The sequence below is a fragment of the Eretmochelys imbricata genome, unplaced genomic scaffold (genome assembly GCF_965152235.1).
Source record: "Eretmochelys imbricata isolate rEreImb1 unplaced genomic scaffold, rEreImb1.hap1 Scaffold_34, whole genome shotgun sequence".
Taxonomy (NCBI): domain Eukaryota; kingdom Metazoa; phylum Chordata; order Testudines; family Cheloniidae; genus Eretmochelys; species Eretmochelys imbricata.
In genome coordinates, this window is record NW_027554346.1 from 443628 (window position 1) to 463254 (window position 19627).

Below are 19627 nucleotides of genomic sequence, written 5' to 3' on the forward strand. Positions count from 1 at the left end.
GGGGGGTACAGACACTGGGGGGGCCCTTTCCCCAGCATGTCATCGGGGGGGGTACAGACACTGGGGGGGCCCTTTCCCCAGCATGTCATCGGGGGGGGTACAGACACTGAGGGGCCCTGTCCCCAGCATGTCATCGGGGGGGGTACAGACACTGAGGGGCCCTGTCCCCAGCATGTCATTGGGGGGGGTACCGGCACTGGGGGGGGCCCTTTCCCCAGCATGTCATCGGGGGGGTACAGACACTGAGGGGCCCTGTCCCCAGCATGTCATCGGGGGGGTACCGGCACTGGGGGGGGCCCTGTCCCCAGCATGTCATCGGGGGGGGTACAGGCACTGGGGGGGCCCTGTCCCCAGCCTGGACATGCACATGTCAGACGCCGAGGGACTGCGATCCAGCCCAGCTGGATGGAGCTGTCCTTGTGGGGCAGCCGAGCCCAGGGTGGGGCAGGCCAGAGGCACCTGGGGGCACGGTGTTAGCAGCTGGCCATTGCAGAGCCATGGGAACAGCGTCTGGAGCCCACGGGCCCTCCGCAGCTTTGGGGCCGTCCCCAGCAGTGGGGCCCAGGACGTGGGGCCGGGATGGGGATCGGAGCCATGGGGGCGTGCGGCCCTCCCTGAGAGCCCTGTCCTCACGGGCTCAGATACTCTCGCTGCCTGTCTTGGCCCGGGGATGGCGTGTCCTAGTCCCGAGTGAGGCTCCGGGGCACCGCCCGCCTGGCGGGTTCAGCTCCGACGGGCCCTGGGGCCCTCAGCCCAGCAGCTGCAATGACAGCAAAACAGGTGAGAGCCCACGGGCGCCCCCGCCACTGACCTCTACCCCCAGGTCCCACCCCGGGGACCCCCCGTGCCCAGTCTCACCACCACCCATCCATCACTCACCGTCTCCACGCAGCTCCACGCTCCCCTCCCGGGGGGGCAGGACACAGCCCGGCCCCCCCTCCATGTTCTCATAGGAATCGGCGTCTGCGGACGGGAGCCGGGGTCAGAGCCAGGGCCTGGGGGGGCTGTTGCCCCCACTCCACCCCCCATACACACCTCATCTCCGGTGGAGGAGGTAGAGGGCTGAGCCCCTCCCAGCCCTTCTCCTGGGGAGCCTCCCCTTGCACCTCTGGGCCTGGGGAGGGGCAGCTGGCATGGTGGGGGCAGAAACATCTTGGGTGTTTCAGGGAGAGGGCCTGGTGTGGGGGCCCCAAGGCCAGGGATGGTCCCTGCATGCTGGGATATTGGGGTCACCCCAGGGAGGGGGGCTGGGAGATGGGATGACCCCAGGGGTGTCAGGATGGGGGTATGGGAGCGACCCAGGGAGGGAGGCTCAGGAGGATGACCCCTGGGATGGGGGTCAGGGCACTAGGATATGGGGTGACTCCAGGGAGAGGGACTCAGGGGGCTGGGATATAGGAGTGACCCCAGGGAGGGGGCTCAGGGCGCTGACTATAGTGGTGACCCCTGGGAGGGGGGCTCAGGGCACTAGGATATGGGGGTGACCCCAGGGAGGGGGCTTGGGGTGCTAAGATATGGGGTGACCCCAGGGAGGGGGACTCAGGGGGCTGGGATATGGGGTGACCCCAGGAAAGGGGGCTTGGGGTGCTGAGATATGGAGGTGATCCCATGGAGGGGGCTCAGGGTGCTGGGATATGGGGGGACCCAGAGTGGGATATTGGGGTCCCAGCCCCATTCCTGGAGCTCACCTTCCTCCTGACTGCGGTCCCGTAGGCGGAGATGCCAGGCAGGGGCTGCATACAGAGCCCCGGCCATCTCCTCATAGGCCTGGGAGCCTGTGGGGAACAAGGGGGCATCAGGGAAAGGTCGGGGGGCCCTCTCGCCCTCCCAGGGGAGCTCCCAGCTCCCAGCTCTCACCAGCAGAGTCCTCGCTGTGTCCATCCTGCCGATCCCGCTCCGGCTCCTCACACGCACCCAGCAGCAACAACATCCGCAGGTCTGGGGGGAGAGACCAGCCACTGGGTGAGGCCACCCAGCGCCCCCTACAGGCACCCTGGGGTCCACACACACCCCCAGCGCCCCCTACAGGCACCCCAGGATCCCCCCCACAGCACCCCCTACAGGCACCCTGGGTTCCCCCCCACACACACAGTGCCCCCTACAGGCACCCTGGGTTCCCCCCCCACAGCACCCCCTACAGGCACCCTGGGTTCCCCCCCACAGCACCCCCTACAGGCACCCTGGGTTCCCCCCCCACAGCACCCCCTACAGGCACCCCAGGATCCCCCCCACAGCACCCCCTACAGGCACCCCAGGATCCCCCCCACAGCACCCCCTACAGGCACCCTGGGTTCCCCCCCACACACACAGTGCCCCCTACAGGCACCCTGGGTTCCCCCCCACAGCACCCCCTACAGGCACCCTGGGTTCCCCCCCCACAGCACCCCCTACAGGCACCCCAGGATCCCCCCCACAGCACCCCCTACAGGCACCCCAGGATCCCCCCCACAGCACCCCCTACAGGCACCCTGGGTTCCCCCCCACACACACAGTGCCCCCTACAGGCACCCTGGGTTCCCCCCCACAGCACCCCCTACAGGCACCCTGGGTTCCCCCCCCACAGCACCCCCTACAGGCACCCTGCGTTCCCACCCCACACACACAGTGCCCCCTACAGGCACCCTGGGTTCCCCCCCCACAGCACCCCCTACAGGCACCCTGCGTTCCCACCCCACACACACAGTGCCCCCTACAGGCACCCTGGGTTCCCCCCCCCACAGCACCCCCTACAGGCACCCTGGGTTCCCCCCCACACACACAGTGCCCCCTACAGGCACCCTGGGTTCCCCCCCACAGCACCCCCTACAGGCACCCTGGGTTCCCCCCCACACACACAGTGCCCCCTACAGGCACCCTGGGTTCCCCCCCACAGCACCCCCTACAGGCACCCTGGGTTCCCCCCCACACACACAGTGCCCCCTACAGGCACCCTGGGTTCCCCCCCACAGCACCCCCTACAGGCACCCTGGGTTCCCCCCCACACACACAGCGCCCCCTACAGGCACCCTGGGTTCCCCCCACACACACACAGCGCCCCCTACAGGCACCCTGGGTTCCCCCCACACACACACAGCGCCCCCTACAGGCACCCTGGGTTCCCCCCCACAGCACCCCCTACAGGCACCCTGGGTTCCCCCCCACACACACAGTGCCCCCTACAGGCACCCTGGGGTCCACACACACCCCCAGCGCCCCCTACAGGCACCCCAGGATCCCCCCCACAGCACCCCCTACAGGCACCCTGGGTTCCCCCACACACACACAGCGCCCCCTACAGGCACCCTGCGTTCCCACCCCACACACAGTGCCCCCTACAGGCATCCCAGGTTCCCCCCCCCACAGCACCCCCTACAGGCACCTTGGGTTCCCTCCCCCACACACAGCGCCCCCTACAGGCACCCTGGGTTCCCCCCCCCACAGCACCCCCTACAGGCACCCTGGGTTCCCACCCCACAGCACCCCCTACAGGCACCCTGGGTTCCCCCCCACACACACAGTGCCCCCTACAGGCACCTTGGGTTCCCCCCCACACACCCAGCGCCCCCTACAGGTATCCCAGGTTCCCCCCCCCCACAGCACCCCCTACAGGCACCTTGGGTTCCCTCCCCCACACAGAGCCCCCTACAGGCACCCCGGATTCCCCCCCCACAGCACCCCCTACAGGCACTCTGGGGTCCCCACACACACACAGTGCCCCGTACAGGCACCCTGGGGTCCACACACACACCCAGCGCCCCTTACAGGCACCCCGGGGTCCCCACACACAAACACAGTGCCCCCTACAGGCACCCCAGAATATACCCCCCCCACACAGTGCCCCCTATAGGCACTCTGGGATTCACACACAAAGCACCCCATATAGGCACCCCTGGAATTCACCCCCCACACAACACAGCGCCCCCTAAGGCACCCCCGGAATTCACCCCCCCCCCACACACACAGCGCCCCCTACAGGCACCCTGGGATTCATACACACACACATACACAGCGCCCCCTACGGGCACCCCAGGATCCCCCGCCAAACACAGACAGTGCCCCTTACAGGCACCCTGGGATTCACACACCCCCACACAGCACCCCCTATAGGCACCCCAGGATCTGCCCCCCCCCACAGCACACCCTGCAGGCTCCATGGTATTCACATACTCACAGTGCCCCCTATAGGCACCCCAGGACCCCCCACACACGCAGACCCTGGCAGGGGAGGACTGACCCTGAGCCCCCCCACCCCAGGACCCCACACTCCCTGAGCCCATCACCTGTTACGAGCCGTGCAGCTCCAGGGCTCAGCGGGGCGCTGTCCTCCTCCGTGTTCTCGTAACACTCGCTGCCTGCCAACACAGGGGGCAGGTCCCTGTCAGCAGCAGCCCGTGCCTGCTGCCCTCTGATGGGCTTCTGGGGCTGGGACACCCTACCGGGGGCAAGCCTCTGGATGGCCTGGAGTTACCAGGGATCCTGTTACCTAAGGCCATCGGCCAGTGTCACCAGGGGAGCCGTTACCAGGGTGATGAACAGGTTGCCAGGGGTGTTGTTACCAGGGTGATACTCTGGACCCTGGGAAACCATTGCCCTGGGTGTGCAGATCCCCGCCCACTCCCAATCCCCAGGGTGAGGGGCCCCTCCCGCCCTGGGGCATGCCTGGGAGTGGGGGTGTGCCTCCCGGTAGCCCCCCGCCAGCACCCCACACTGTTACCTTCAGAGACCTGGTCTTCGGCCCCGGGGCCCTGGCGAGCATTCGTGTAGTGGGAAGCATCTGGGGACGGGGGGGGGGGCAATAAATGAGAGATACGGGGGGGGAAGCTGTGGGGCTGGGGGTGCAGGGCAGGGTGCTCTGTCAGCCCAGGGGAGACCCCCAGAAACTCCACACTCAGCCCTGCTCCCTGCCTCACCACAGCCCCACCTCCCTGCCCCCACCCCTTTCCCCACCCATGACCCCGCTCTCAGCTCTGCCCCCCCCATTCCCCAGCCAGGACCCCGCTCTCAGCCCTGCCCCCTCATTCCCCACCCAGGACCCCACTCTCAGATCTGCCCACCCCCCCTTTCCCCAGCCAGGACCCTGCTCTCAGCCCTACCCCCCATCCAAGTGCCCCCGTTACCTGAAGCCCAGTTGCCTCCTGCTCTGTTCTGCTCCAGACTGTTCTCGTAGCAGGCACCGTCTGGGGGAAGGACGGGAGGGCGTCAGGGGAGCGGATGTCCCTAAACAGGCCCTGGGCTTCGCCCCCTTTGGAGACCGCAGCCCCCAGTGTAGACTAGGGCCAGAAAGGCTGAGGAAGCGGGGAATGGGACCCAGGGCCTTTCTCTTCTAGGGGGCGCTGGCTCCCATCCAGCCCCAGGGCGGGGGGGCGGGGCATGGGATATGGGGCCTTTCCTCTCTAGGGGGCGCTGGCTCCCATCCAGCCCCATCACAGGGGCGCGGGGCATGGGACACAGGGTCATTCCCCTCTAGGGGGCGCCAGCTCCCATCCAGCCCCAGCACAGGGCATGGGACACGGGTCATTCCCCTTTAGGGGCGCCGGCTCCCATCTGGCCCCCGGGCAGGGACTGGCTGGCTCCGGGGAGTCAGTCCCGTCTCACCCCAGGGCAGTGGGTGGTGTAGGGTGAGGGTGAGGGGGCCGGGGGTGGTTTTGCGGGGGCTGTTACCACTGGACCCCTTGTCCCCCATGCACAGTTTCATGTCCCCGTTGGTGTTTTCATAGCCATCACCATCTGGAGCCGGGAGAGAAAAGCAGAGCAGGTGACCCCAAACCAGTTGCCTGGCAGCCCAGCCCCTTCCATCACCCCCTCCCCATGCCCCCCATCCTGTCCCCTCCCAGAGCCCCTCCCCACCCCATCACTGTCCTGTCATGCCCCAACCCCCTCTCTAACTCCAGCTCCCCGCCTTCTCTGCCCCCCACTCACCCTCGGCTGCTGGTTCTTCCTCACTGTCCGGGTGCTCGTACTCCTCCTCGTCTGGGGGGAGAAGGGGTGTCAATGTGGGTCTTGCGGCCCCCAGTCCCTTTACTCTGGCCCCTCCCTGTGCTGAGCTGCCATCTCTTGCTCCATAGGGCCCCCTGGGGAGGCAAGGATACCCCTCCCCCATCTTCCTGCTTGTGGCTGGGCTCCCATCACCCCCCCCTTTCTCCCACTGTGTGCCCCTGCCCCCTCTGTACCCCTCACCCCATCCCTCATCTGGCTGTATCCCTCTCACACCCTGTGACATTCTATACCTTGGGGGAGCATCCTGTAACCCCCATACTCCTCATTTTTATATAATCGTGATCCTACATAGAAGGCAGGCCTGGTAAGGTATCAGTTGCCACATCTGGCTGCATTGACCCCCTTGTCCCCGTTCCCACCCAGGCCAGCTGGTGTGACTCCCCCTACTCATGCCGCCCTTCCCTCACTGTGCATCTTCTGGGGCCCTGCTCTGACCCTGCCCCCTGTTCCCAGATCAGGGGAAAGGTTATGATCTGCTGAAAGTCATTTCTCTATCCATAGATGTGTATCATTAATGCAGTTATGAGATTGTGTGGTACGGTTGTCACTGAAACATGCTGTAAGTTGGGGAATCAGCCAGATATTAGCTCCCCCTGAGGTAACAGCAAGGAAGGTAACCAGCGCCCTGGTGGGGTATCAAACAACCACCAACAGCCATTGTCCAGCCACGGAGCTAGGATGCAGTGACTCGCCTACATGAGGCCACACCAGGGGGATTGCTCAACCTGGCCTGGAGACTCAGCAATGCCCCCAGACATGCCTGGACTTGTGTTTCCCAAGCACATGGACTGAGGGTATAAAACAGACACAGGGGCCCCATGCTGGGCCTTCCTCCTTCCCCCACCTACGCTGCAACCAACAAGGACACTCTGAAGACTCCAACTGAGGGGACTGGCCCAGATTTCAAGGGTGAAATCTGTATACTAGGAACCGCAATATCCAGTGGGGTGAGAAAAACTGCTTAATCTAGATGTTGCCCCGTCTAATAGGTTTGAGAGTTTAGACTGCGTGCTGATATTTTATTTCTTTTGGTAACTAACTCTGGCTTTTTATCTTTCACATAATATCACCTAAAATCTGTCTTTTATAGTCAATACGTTTGTTTTACTGTTTATCTTCACCAGGGAGTTTGTATGAAGCGTGTGGCAAATTGCTCAGGTTTGCAAAGGCTGGTGTAGATCCGCTTTCCATTGCTGAAGTGGTGAACCAATTAATAAATCTGCATTGCTCATCCTGAGCAGTGCAAGACGGCATATTCCTGAGGTACAGTGCTGGGAGCTGGGGGGACTTGGCTGTGGCCTTTCTCTGCGTGAGTCACGAGTGGCCCTGGGAGCTTTCACGCAATCCAGCTGGGCGTTGGGACTCCACATGCGGTTGTGCTGAGTGATCACAGCCTGGAGGGGTTTGCTGCTGGTCACTAGCAAGGCATTGTGAGAGACAGCCCAGACTGGAGAGAGTTCGGGGGCACAGCGGTCCCATGGTCCCAGGCTGCACCCCGGGGATCCCGTCACGCATCCCACCCCAATATGTGCCCCCCATCACTCCCATCCTCCCAGTCTGTGCCCCGGCCCCCTTTCTGCACCCTACTCCTGCGGTGCTTGGAAAGCCATGGAGGGGGCTGGGTTGGGGTCACCTCGGGGGGGGTGTCACTCACCCTCTGACACGGCAGCACTGATGGGCCCCTCTGCAGGCAGTGGCCTCCCCTGCCCTCTTGCACCCAGTGCCACGATCTCATAGGGCACTGCATCCGTCTGCCCCACACCTGGGAACAGGGGGCAGGGTCAGAGCAGGGCCCCAGAAGATGCACAGTGAGGGAAGGGCGGCATGGGTAGGGGGAGTCACACCAGCTGGCCTGGGTGGGAACGGGGACAAGGGGGTCAATGCAGCCAGATGTGGCAACTGGCCATCCCTGGGGGTCAAGCCCCACAAGCCCTGGAGCTGGAAAGAGGCACCAGTACGCCCCTCCCTAGGCTGGCTGTGGGGACGCAGCCCCCTGGGTGACTGGAGGGAGGGTACACAAAGCGAGGGGGGCTCTGCATTAAGACAATGCCTATGATCCAGTCGCATGCTTCAGGGCTGTGGCCTGTCACCTGCAGGGTCAGGAAGGAACTTGCCCCCCTTTGGCTGGCTGGATTCTCAGTTTTATTTTCCCCTTCCTCTGAAGCACCAGGGATAGCCCCACTGGGGAGGGGACACTGGGCGGGCAGGCTCTGAGGTGGGTCAGAGAACCCTCCCGACACACTTGGCCGGTGGAGCTGGCTCTCATGTGCAGAGCCAAGCTTGTGGCCCTTTGCAGAGTCAGGAAGGATTCTTTCCCCAGGTCAGACTGGCTGGGACAGAGGGGGACCCGTGGGGTGCTGCAGGCATTGGGGGCACCCCAGGCTCCCACATTCCCTGCCTGGGGCCACAACAGCTCAGCCGCCTTGGGACTAAACCACTTCAGTGCAACTGGTACATATGGGGGGGGGGGGCGGGTTTACAATGGGCTGTCATACGCAGGGGGTCAGGCTGATCCAATAGCCGCTTTGGGGCTTGATCGCTTTGAAAATATGGGGGGGGGCACTCACCTGCGGGGCAGGGTGTTCCTGTAGAGGGTGGAGGAGCAGAGGGGAAATGGGGTGTGGGGGGCATTCACCAGCTGTGTTTGTAGGGGCTGACTGTTTTTGTGGGAGGCAGGGTGTGTGTTGGGGGGCAAAAGGAGTAGTGGGAATGTTGGGGGACCCAGCAGAGGCAGGGGCCACTCACTGGGCGTATCTGCAGGGAGCAGGACATTCTCATAGGGGGAGTAGGGTAGGGGGTGCTGGGGAGAAGGGAAGCAGTAGGTGAGTTGGGGGGAGGGGACACTCTGGCGGTGCCTACAGGGGGCAGGACGTTCCTGTGGGGGGCAGGGGCTGGGGGTGCTGGGTAGAAGGTGTTGGGGGGCAGTAGCTGTTGGGGGGCAGGGGCTGGGGGTTCTGGGTAGAAGGTGTTGGGGGGCAGGGGGCACTCACCAGCAGTGTCTGCAAGGGGCAGGACATTCCCATAAGGCGTGTGAGCCCCGTTCCCAGTCACCTTGAAAAACCTGGAAATGGAGGAATCATGACCGGGAAATCAGAATCACAAACTCCACACACGCACCCCCGCCACCGCCAGGCAGAAACCCCGTCCCCCCCGCCCCTCCCAGAGACACCCCATAGGCACCGCGTGGGTCAGAGACATCCTGCGCCCGTCTGCCAGACACCCCAGGGCATCCCCCACACCCAGGGACCCTCCTGCTTCCAGCAGCCCCCTTCCCACAGCCCACACAGACCCCTCTTCTGGATCCCAGAGACACCCTCATCCTGCCCGGGGCACAGACCCTCCCTTCCCATCCTGGGGTAGCAGGTTCTCCCCCAGCCCAGGTCACCTCCTGGCAGGATCCATCAGGCATTTCTTCCTCCTCCTGGTCTGCAGGGCTGGAACCAGACAGCACAGGGCTGTAAGGGGGGCACAGGGGAGCCAGCCCCCCTGGCCCCCAGACCTCCCCCAATGCTCCCAGCACCCAGTGCCCCTCCCCCACCCAGCCACCTCACTCAGCACCCCTCCCCCCGACCAGCCACTCGCCAAAACCTCCACACCCCACGTAGCACCCTCCCGCACCCAGCCAGCCCCCCTCCAGCACCCAGCACCCCTTCCCCCACCCAGCACTTCCCACCCCCACTCAGCACCTGTTCCGCTCTCCCCCCACCCCCCTGACCTCTGCTCCCTATGGCCAGGGTCATCACCCCAGGACTGAAGGTGCCGTTTTGGGGGGGACGTGCCCCCCACAGTGCGGACCCCTCTCACCGGAGCCCTGAGGACTGAGCCCAGTTGCACCCACCCACCCCACAGCACAAAGCAAAGCCTGGGGCCGATTGGCGGGCTGGGGGGCAGGGCTACAAGGGGGGCCTGAGATGTGGGGCAGGGACTGGGGGCGTCCCGGATCCCAACTCACCTCGGCGGATCTGGTAGTATCCAAACAGGGAGGCCAGGCCAACAGCAACGTATCCAAGTCCCGCAGCCCCCACGATCCAGGGCTGCCACCCTCCTGGACAGAGACATTGTGACGGGCCTGGCCTCACCCCCCCTGCATGTGCCCCCCATGTCCCCCTGTGACGAAGTGGGACTGTTCTTAATGTTTCCTCTGAATAGTGTGGGGGTGCCTCAGTTTCCCCTAGGCAGTTCTTAAGTATCTAGGTGGTGGGGTAAGGGTGTATGATCGTTGCAGAGCCCTAGAGGGCAGGTGTGTGCAGGGGTCTGGACACAGAGAATGGCCGACACTCTGTTTCCTGGCCACTGATGGCCTGGGCCCTTCCCCCCTGCAAGGTGAGAGCTAAAGGGTTGGAGAACAAAGGAATCAGGTAACCACCTGGCCCAGGAAAGGGACAAAGCCCAGAGGAGGAGGGGCTGGAGGGAGTTTCAGTTGGGGGCTGGCTGGGACATGGAGTGAAGGGCAGACGTGATTGTCTGGCTCACTGCCCCCCAAAATGGACCCGGCTGAGGGGTCCTGTTCTCTGCACCTACAAGCTCTGTTTTAGACCATGTTCCTGTCGTCTAATAAACCTCTGTTTTACTGGCTGGCTGAGAGTCCCGTCTGACTGCGAAGTTGGGGGGCAGGACCCTCTGGCTTCCCCAGGACCCCGCCTGGGTGGACTCGCTGGGGGAAGCGCACGGAGGGGCAGAGGATGCTGAATGCTCCGAGGTCAGACCCAGGAAGGTGGAAGCTGGGTGAGCTGTGTGTCCTGCAGACAGGCTGCTCACAGAAAGGAGACTTCCCCAGAGTCCTGCCTGGCTTCATGGGGAGCAGTTCCAGAGCATCGCCCAGGGACTCCGTGACACCCCCTGCTACTGCCCCCCTGTACCCACCCCCACTAGTTCCCCCACCCCTTGGGCAGAGCCATCATCACCCTCCTGCCCCATAACCCACCCTACTCCCCATGGTCACTCTGCCCCCTACCTGTGTGGCCCATGACCCCCACATCACTCTGCCTCCTACCTGTGTGGCCCATGACCCCCCACATCACTCTGCCCCCTACCTGTGTGGGCCGTGACCTCCAGCTCCACGGCGTGGCTGTGGTTGCCCCGGACACAGCGGTAGGTCCCGGCCTGGTCGAGCATCACGGCCGGCAGCACCAGGGCTGGGCCAGTGCCCAGGGAGAGCTGAAACATGTAGGCTCCGTAGCGCCGAGCCGCCAGCTCCACCAGCTGCTTCCACGAGACCCCCGGGCCCAGCCGCTTCCAGGCCAAGGAGCCTTGGACCCAGGCGTCTGGCATGGAGCCATTGCAGGGAAGCCGGGCCGTGTCCCCAGCCAGCACCGAGAATGTCAGCTCCCCTGTGGGGGACAGGGACAGTCAGGGGTGGGACGGGAAAGATCTGGGGAGTTGTAGGGCAGGGAGGCAGGAGCAGAGGGCAGGAGACAATCGGGGTGCCGGGGTATCAGCAGGAACTAGGGTTGCCAGGCATCCAGTTTTCGACTGGACAAAAAGGGACCCCGGCAGCTCCGGTCAGCACCACTGATCTGGCCATTAACAGTCCGGTTGGTGTGGGGCTGGCAGGCCCCGTGCCCGGCTTCACGCAGCTCCCGGGAAGCGGTAACATGTCCCTCGGCTCCTAGGTGAAGGGGTAGCCAAGGGGGCTCCGCGCCCTGCCTCCACCCCAAACGCCGGCTCTGCAGCTCCCATTGGCCAGGAACTGCGGCCAATGGGAGCTGTGGGGGCGGTGCCTGTGGGTGCGGGCAGCACGCAGGCCCCCTGTCCCCTACACCTAGGAGCCAGAGGAACATGCTGATGTCAGCACCACCCCGAGCCTGCACCCTGACCCCCGTCCCGTGCTCTAACCCCCTGCCCCAGCCCTGAGCCCCCTCCCGCACCCAAACTCCCTCCCAGAGCCCACACCCCGCACCCCCTCCCGCACTCTGAACCCCTCAGCCCCAGACCGAAGCCCCCTCCTGCAGCCCAAACCCCTCATCCCCAGCCCCAGCTGGAGCTCTCACCCCCTCCCGCACCCCAACCCCCTGCCCCAGCCCAGTGAAAATGAGCTAGTGAGCGAGGATGGGGGAGAGCGAGCGACCGAGGGAGGGGGGAAGGAGTGAGTCTCAGAGAAGGGGCAGGGGGCGGGGCAAGGGTGTTCAGTTTTCTGCAATCAGAAAGCTGGTAACTCTAGCAGGGGGCACAGCAGGGTCCCTCACCTCCCAGGTGCAGGTGCACGGTCCAGCTCTGGTTCCTGGCCCGGCACCAGTACCGCCCGGCGTCCCCTGATTCCAGCCCCTTGATGCGCAGGGTGTTGCCGTTGGGCCAGTGCCGTGGGCCAGCGCGGTCAAACTGGTGGGTCCTGTTGTCTGTATCCCTGAACCAGTCCACAGCGGGGGTCTCGCGGGCATTTCCCGCAGCGCAGGGGAGCACGACCTGCCCCCCCTGAGTCCCAGAGATGTAGAGCTCCCCTGGCAGGGATGAGAGCAGGCTCAGACCACAGCCCAGCCCCCTGTCCACCCCAGTCTCTGCTCTCTGGATCAGCTCCCAGGTCTCCTGCCACCTGCCCCCCAAATCAGCCCTCCTACCCCCACTGCCTGCCCCCAAATCAGCCCCCCACTGCCTTCCCCCTTGATCACCTCCAAACACCTGTCCACCAGATCAGGCCTCCTCCCCGCACCACCTGCCCCCCTGGGTGAGCCCCCAGGCCTCCCGCTGTCTCCAAAGTCAGCCCCCTGCTGCCTTTCCCACGGGTCAGTCACCCTCCCCACACCGCCTCAACCCCGGATCAGCCCCTCTCCCCCCACCACCTTCCCCCCTGGATCAGCTCCCAGGACCCCCACTGCCTGCTTGTGATGAAGTGGGGGGGTTTCTTAGTGTTTTGCATGAACAGTGTGTGCCTCAGTTTCCCTGTGTGATTTAATGAGGTGGTGGGAGAGGGTTTGTTGTTACAGAGGACCAGGTGTGATCTTGCCTAGCAGTTGGGACCCCAGACAGCAGCCTAGAGATGGGGGACCCTAGCAACCAATGACCTGGTGACTAGGAGGCCCACCCCAGCTTGGCAGTCAGCCAGTTCTGGCCAGTGGGAGGACAATGGGCTGAGGAGAGAGGACCCTGGTGACCTGAACAACCAGTTCCAGCCAGAGGGGAACAGAGGACGGAGGAGAGAGGGCCCCAGTGACCTGTTTACCTGAGACCGAACACAAAGGACAGAGGAGGGGCCGAGAGGGGAGTGGATATAGGACGCTCGGCTGGAAGGAGGGGGCTGCTGGACTCAGGAGAGAGAGAACAACCAGAGCCCACCTAGATGCAGGACAGACCTAGACATAAGGTGCTGAGACTGGCCAGGCCCGAGGGCCCTGAGACCTGCCTGTGCTGGGTTCAGATGCTCAATAAACCCTCCTGTGTTACGCTGGCTGAGAGTCACTGGAGGCTGCAGATCAGGGGGCATCGCTCCCTCTCGGCATGTGGGTCCTGGGGGTCCAGAGCGAGGGGACTCCCTGAAGGGCCCACGGCAGAGACAGGCATGCTAAGGCTCAGAGAGGTGTGGTTCCAGGAGGCGGAGGGGCTTAACCCCCGAGAGAGAGTGGACCCCCAAAGAGGGCTGTCTCACTGAAGGGGGTTCTCCCCAGGGACTGCACGGGGCCAAGAGTAGGCACGACCTGTGAGTCCGTGACAACGTGGTAGCAGAGGATGGTTGGCGGATACACCCTACAGACAATTGGCTGTGAGCGCAGGTGCTTTGCAGTGAGTGGCTGCCAGTGATAAAACTAGGGAGTTGAAGGAACCAGCAAGGAAAGGGTCTAGAACCAGCTCTGTACGAGGGACCTGGCATGGCTGTGCAGGGAGAGAGGGCTGAGCGTGGGGAGGCTCACCCAGAAGCAGCTGATTGCCTGGCTGGGAGAGAGTGAGCGGTTCGAGGAGCAAGTTCCAGTTCCAGCGGGCTTTCGGGATGCCCGGAGAGCCTGGGAGTAGCAGGGGGCAGTCGGAGTAGCAGCAGGGGGGCCAGACCCAGTTCCCCAGCCAGGAGGGGGGCTTCCCAACCTGGGTTCCCCCCAGTGGATGTGAAGAGATGGAAACTGGAGCTGAGAGGCAGGAGCTGGAGCCGGAGGAGCAGAGGCTATAGCTGACAGCTCGGAGCAGTGAAAACATGAGTTGGAGGAGAGGCGGCCCAAGAGGACCTGCCAGGGGGTAAGGAAGCCTAGATTCCAAAGTGTGACCCGGTGTAATGGGGGGGCGGGGGATATCGGTTCCTCCCTCACTGCCGGTGAGGACGTTTGTGATTTGAATCCGGCTGACCAGGCGGGTGGGCACGGCTGTCTAACCCCCTGCGATGGGGTGGACAAGGCCCAACAGCTCCCTGCTGGAGGCCTCAGGATTCTGCCTCACCCATCCCACGAAAGGCGCAGTGGAGAGGTCCTCCAAGAGGCTTAGCGCAGTGAGGACGCAATTAATCAGAGGGGCTGCTGGAACGGCCAATCCGGGGCCAGGAGGGCCCTATAAAAGGAGCTGCAGAACAGTGCAGTCATTAGTTGCTGGGTGGCGCTGGAGAAGAAGGACTGTGTGCCTGGCTGGACAAGCAGCAGGACCAAAGACAGTCTGCTGGCAGGGACCTGGGGGGAGTGAGAGGCTCCTGGCTGGAGGCTAGGACTGAGCTGAAAACAGTTTGCTAGCAGGGACCAGGGGAGCAATGAAGAAGCTCCTGGCTGGCTGCGGGAACTGAGTAAGAACTGAGCCTGGGGAGGGCTGCAGGAAGATAGTATCTCCAGGGAAGAAGCCCTGGGGATGTGGCCCCATACCAGCGCTGGACTACTTAAAATCCAAAGCCCAGGGAGGGCTACAGAGTCATCACCAGAGTGGCACTAGATACAGTCCACTGGGATACAGTCCACTGGGACCTATACACCGGCAGGGGTCTGTTCTGATTCACATGCAGACAGTGTGTGACTCGGCCAGAGAGCTGAGTCGCTGAAAAAACCATCTGAGAACCACCGAAAGGGGTCACCAGAACTAAACAACCGCAGGCATGCCCAACCAGAGGGGGCGCTCGCAAGAGGTGTGTGCTGACCCCGTTACACCCCCTTGCTGGCCTCAAGGCGATAGAAGCGTTCAGTCAAATGGCTGGTGTAGGGACTGGGGACTATGAACAGTTCAAACAGGCTTTGCTGCTTAAGTTTGAGTGGACCACTGAGGCAGATAGGAAAAGATTCAAGGGTGTACGAGAAACTCCAGGTGTCTCATACAAGGAGGTCACCACCTTGCTGGGGGAATATCTCTGCAAAGGGGAAAAGGGTGCAGGGCCACCCCTGCAGAGGATGGGTATAATCGGGTGGGATTGGAGCAGCTGTATGACGTCTGTCCTCAAAGCCCAAAGACCTGAGAAGTGCAGGTACTCTAGCAGATAAGTGTATGTGGGCAGCAGAGGGGGGAAGGAACCCACATTGGTGACTCGGAAGGGGAGTCACACAGAGACCTCTCAGAGGTGGGACTCCACCCCAAGCTTGTCCACTCCAATGCAGGGCTGCCCACTAATGCTGAAGAAGGCAGACTCCCTCCATGGGTCCAAGAGACCTGAGCTGTAATTATTGTGCTGCAAAAAGACACCAGGTGGTGCAATACCCAAGATAAAGAAAGTCTTGGCCCAAGAGACCTGCGAAGGGCTAACGTGGTAAAGGGAGGACCAGCCTGTAATGCAGGCTCAGAGAGTCAGCTGTGTCTATCCCAACCAGCCAGCTTCTGGGCAGGGGAGGGGAGGAGGCAGACGGGCTTCTACTCCGAGCCCAGCAGATACCTGAGCCCAGGGGTGCACAAGAAGACATCTTGGCTCCCCCAGTGGGAGCAGAAGGTGGGGGTCAATGGGGAGCATTCATGGGATGGAGAGATTCTGGGGACCAAGAGACTCTTGTCGGTGTGGGGCAACCCCCACTGGCAGCCAAGGGGCTGTGTAATTTGGGGGGAAGGCTCCCCAGCTGAAGCCATTCACCTGCCGATAGTTCAGATCCCGTGCAGACACAGGAAGGCTTGGAGGGGGTCGGGGGGACTGGTAGCTGGGGTCCTTCAGCACATCAGCTTTGATGTACTCTTGGGAAGTGACTGTGTCCCTCTGAGACAGGATCTGGACCTGGTGTCCGTAACCCCAGAAGAGTAAAGCGAGAGAGCCGGATCTCGCTCCTCCAGACAGGGGCCAGGAGAGGGCTCAGTCCGCAGTGAAGCACAGGGCACAGCTCAGTGGGCAGTCGCCACCCTCGTCCCCATCAAAGTAGATGGGAGGGAGGTCTGGGGGCGTGGGGTCCAGGCGCTGAGGTGATGCAGGAACAGCCGATGTGGTGGGCCCGGATGAGGTAGTGCCCAGTGCAAACCTAACCCTGAGGGGGGTCGTTGGACCCTCCAGGTTAAGGTGCCTGTAACAAGGGTACATCTAAAATGGGGGGCCCCAAAGAGGTTGGGGTGCCCAATCCACTTCCAGAGGCGGTGAGATGGGGGGGATGGGTCGGAGACCTGGTCTGACACCAGCAAACTACCTATCAGGGGAGGTAACACCTCCAACAGGGGTGTGAGTTACCAGGGACAGGGCTTAACAGGGCTGAGACCAAGGGCTTTGTCCCCTGGTGTGGAAAACAGACACAGTAACGGGGGCTGGGCCCCAACCCCACCAGCTGAATTCCAGACCTAGCAGCAGAAGGGTCCTGCCCAGAAGAAGCTGAGAGCAACGGTGTTGCAAGATCCTGGGGGAGGATCGCAGAGAAAGATTCATGTGAGAGAAGGGACCCCGGTACCGGGAAAGGGCTTCCAGAGGGAAAACAAAACTTTGGGGGATCAGGAGGCAGCTGGTGGTCCCACCAGCAGTATCTCCGGTGGTTGTACCTGGCTGCGAGGTACCTCTCTCTAAGAGATCAGGGGGGCCAGCACACTGGGCGAAGGCTGCTGCACAACTTTTACAACCCAAGAAATGCACAGGGGTCCACCCTTTCGAGTTGGTGTCTGGAAAGATAGTGAGGGGTTCCCAGGGCTTGATGAGGGACAACTGGAGAGGGGAAGACGAAAGGAAAATTCTGCAGAAGGCTCACGAAGCTCATGGATATTGGCAGGGAGAATCTAGCCAGGGCCCAAGGGAAGCAGTGGGGCTGGTGCGACAGTGTGCTGGGTCCTATGGCACATGGCGGTGGGATGGGGTTTGTTGTTGCAGGGGACCAAGTGTGACCTTACCTTCCTGCCAGGACCCCGGACAATAGCCTGGAGATGGGGGGAGGCCTGGAGATGTGGGACCCTAGCGGACTGGTGACCAAGATGCTCAGCCCACCTTGGAAGGCAGCTGGTTCTGGCCATGGGAGGACAATGGGCTGCGAAGAGAGGACCCCAGTGACCTTACCAACTGGTTCCAGCCAGAAGGGAACAAAGGACGGAAGAGAGGGGAACCCAGCAACCTGTTTACCTGGTGTGCTGAAGTGGGGCTGTTCTTAATGTTTCCTCTGAATATTGTGGGGGTGCCTCAGTTTCCCCTAGGCAGTTCTTAAGTATCTAGGGGATAAGGGCATATGATCGTTGCAGAGCCCTAGAGGGCAGGTGTGTGCAGGGGTCTGGACACAGGAGAATGGCCGACACACCATCTTTCCTGGCAGCTGATGGCCTGGGCCCTTCCCCCCTGCAAGGTGAGAGCTAAAGGGTGGGAGAACAAAGGAATCTGGTGCCCTACTGGACCGGAAATGGACAAAGCCCAGAGGAAGAGGGGCTGGACGGAGTTTCAGTCTGGGGGCTGGGTGGTCGAATGCAGGGAACCCCAGGGCTGGGGTCTGAGCTCCCTGCCCCCCAGAAGGACTTGACTGAGGGGTCCTGGGTGTACCCACAAGCTGTTTTAGACTGTGTTTGCTATTGTCCAATAAACCTTCTGTTTTACTGGCTGGCTGAGAGTTACGGTGAATCCCAGGAAGAGGGGTGCAGGCCCCGGACTCCCTCACACTCCGTGACACCTGGGACCGAAGACAAAGGTCGAGGAGGGGCCAAGGGGGGAGATGATCTTGGGGTGCTCAGCTGGAAGGAGGGGCAGCTGTACTGGAGAGGGCGAGCAGTCAGAGCCCCACCTGGATGGAGCAGAGACCTAGATGTACAGTGCTGAGGGAGGCCAGGCCTGAGGGCCGGAGAGTTTCCTGTGCTGGGTTTGGACGCTCAATAAACCTCCTGTGTTACACTGGCTGAGTCACTGCAGGCTAGAGATCAGGGGGCATCGCTCCCTCTGGGGGTGGGGCCCCGGGGGGTCCCGAGCGAGTGGACTCCCCAAGGGGCCCAGGGCAGAGACAGATGTGCTTAAAGCTCCAGAGATGCAGTTCAGGAGGCAGCGGGGGGCAGAGGGCCTATCCCCGGGAGAGAGTGCAACCTTCATGGGGGGCTGTCACACCGAAGGGGGGTTCCTCCCAGGGCCCGTACAGAGCTGAGAACTTTGAGTCCCTGACACTGCCCCCTGGATCTGCCCCCCTCCCCTCACTGGATCAGCCCCCTAACATTCCCCAAAACACTATCACCCTCCTGACCAGCCACCCACATCTGCACTCTGCCTCCCACCCCACTGCCTGCCATTGCTTAGCCCCCTGGGCCAGGCCAGCCCCACCCCCTTCAGTGCCTGCCCTCCACTGCTGCCTGCCCCCCAACTCCCCATCCCGCCCTCCAAACCACCACCTTCCCCCCAGTCATCTCCTCCATCCAGACCTTGCCCCACGGCCCTGCCCCCCACATCAGCCCTTTGATCCTCCCGGACTCACGGGCTCCCTGGCACATTGAGCAGCACGTTTCCCCCGCTGTCCCCGTCCCACTCGCAGCTGTAGACGCCTGCGTCTGAGGTGGAGACATTGGGCAGCACCAGTGACCCCCAGACCCCGATGCCCATCCTGGTGCGGGGGGGGCGGCTCCCCCAGGCTTGCGTTCAGGCTCAGCAGCTCCTGGCCCCCACGGGCCCCTCCACAGCCAGGAGAGTGACAACTGAGTGGGGGGGGTCCCCATACACAGCCCCGGACCCCCCACAGGGCAGGACTGCAGCCTTCAACTCTGGGGGGAGGGGTGGAAGAAGAGACACATAAATGGGGAACCAGCCTCCTCCCCAGCCATGACCTCCCAGCCTCCCCCCTCAGTCACAGCCCCCCGCCTTTCCCCAGCCCCTGCCGTGGCCTGATCCCGCAGAGCAGCCTCCGCACCACGACCTCCGATCCCAGCCCGGTCCAGCCACTGCCTGGCCCATCCTCCACCTGTCACAGCTCGCCGGCCCTCTCCCACACGCCCCCTGGCTCCCCCAGCCCTGAGACATCACCCGGGCCCAGCCCTGGCCCAGGCACTCCCCTGCTCCCCCTTTAGCCTCCTGCCAGTCCCCAGGGCCCAACCTTCCCCACATGCACCCTGGCCTCCCCCCAGGGTCTCCCTGGGCCACTGCTTCCCCCAGAACCTCCCACCTGTGGTGATGACCCGTCTGGCCATTTCCCCCTGCCTCGGGGGGGGCCCCCGATCCTGGCCGCTACCACCCAGACCAGCAGCATCAGCAGCAGGAGGCCGTGCAGCTCAGGCGCCATCCCCTGTGCCCAGTGCAATGGCCCCGCGGCGCCTGGCGAGGTGGAGGGCCCCGGGGGTGTGGGCGGGCCCAGAGCTAGGGCTTCTATTTCCAGCAGGGCCTTGTGGTTGTGGCGGTGGGGCCCTGGACCATGAC

The 19627-nt window shown here is 63.2% G+C and overlaps 1 protein-coding gene across 1 annotated transcript; it reads right to left on the bottom strand.

Moving 5' to 3' along the window:
* Nucleotides 1-232: 232 nt before the first annotated feature.
* CD19 (CD19 molecule) lies at nt 233-19493 on the bottom strand. Its single transcript, XM_077806879.1, is given in 21 exon segments — nt 233-760; nt 880-963; nt 1689-1845; nt 1847-1938; nt 4260-4331; nt 4694-4753; nt 5097-5156; nt 5641-5706; nt 5899-5949; nt 7631-7738; nt 8967-9037; nt 9362-9410; nt 9929-10021; nt 11010-11306; nt 12162-12408; nt 18692-18838; nt 18840-18878; nt 18880-18924; nt 18926-18978; nt 19377-19419; nt 19422-19493. Coding segments are annotated over 21 exon segments (1986 nt in total). The 3' UTR covers nt 233-680.
* Between the last annotated feature and the right edge of the window lie 134 nt (nt 19494-19627).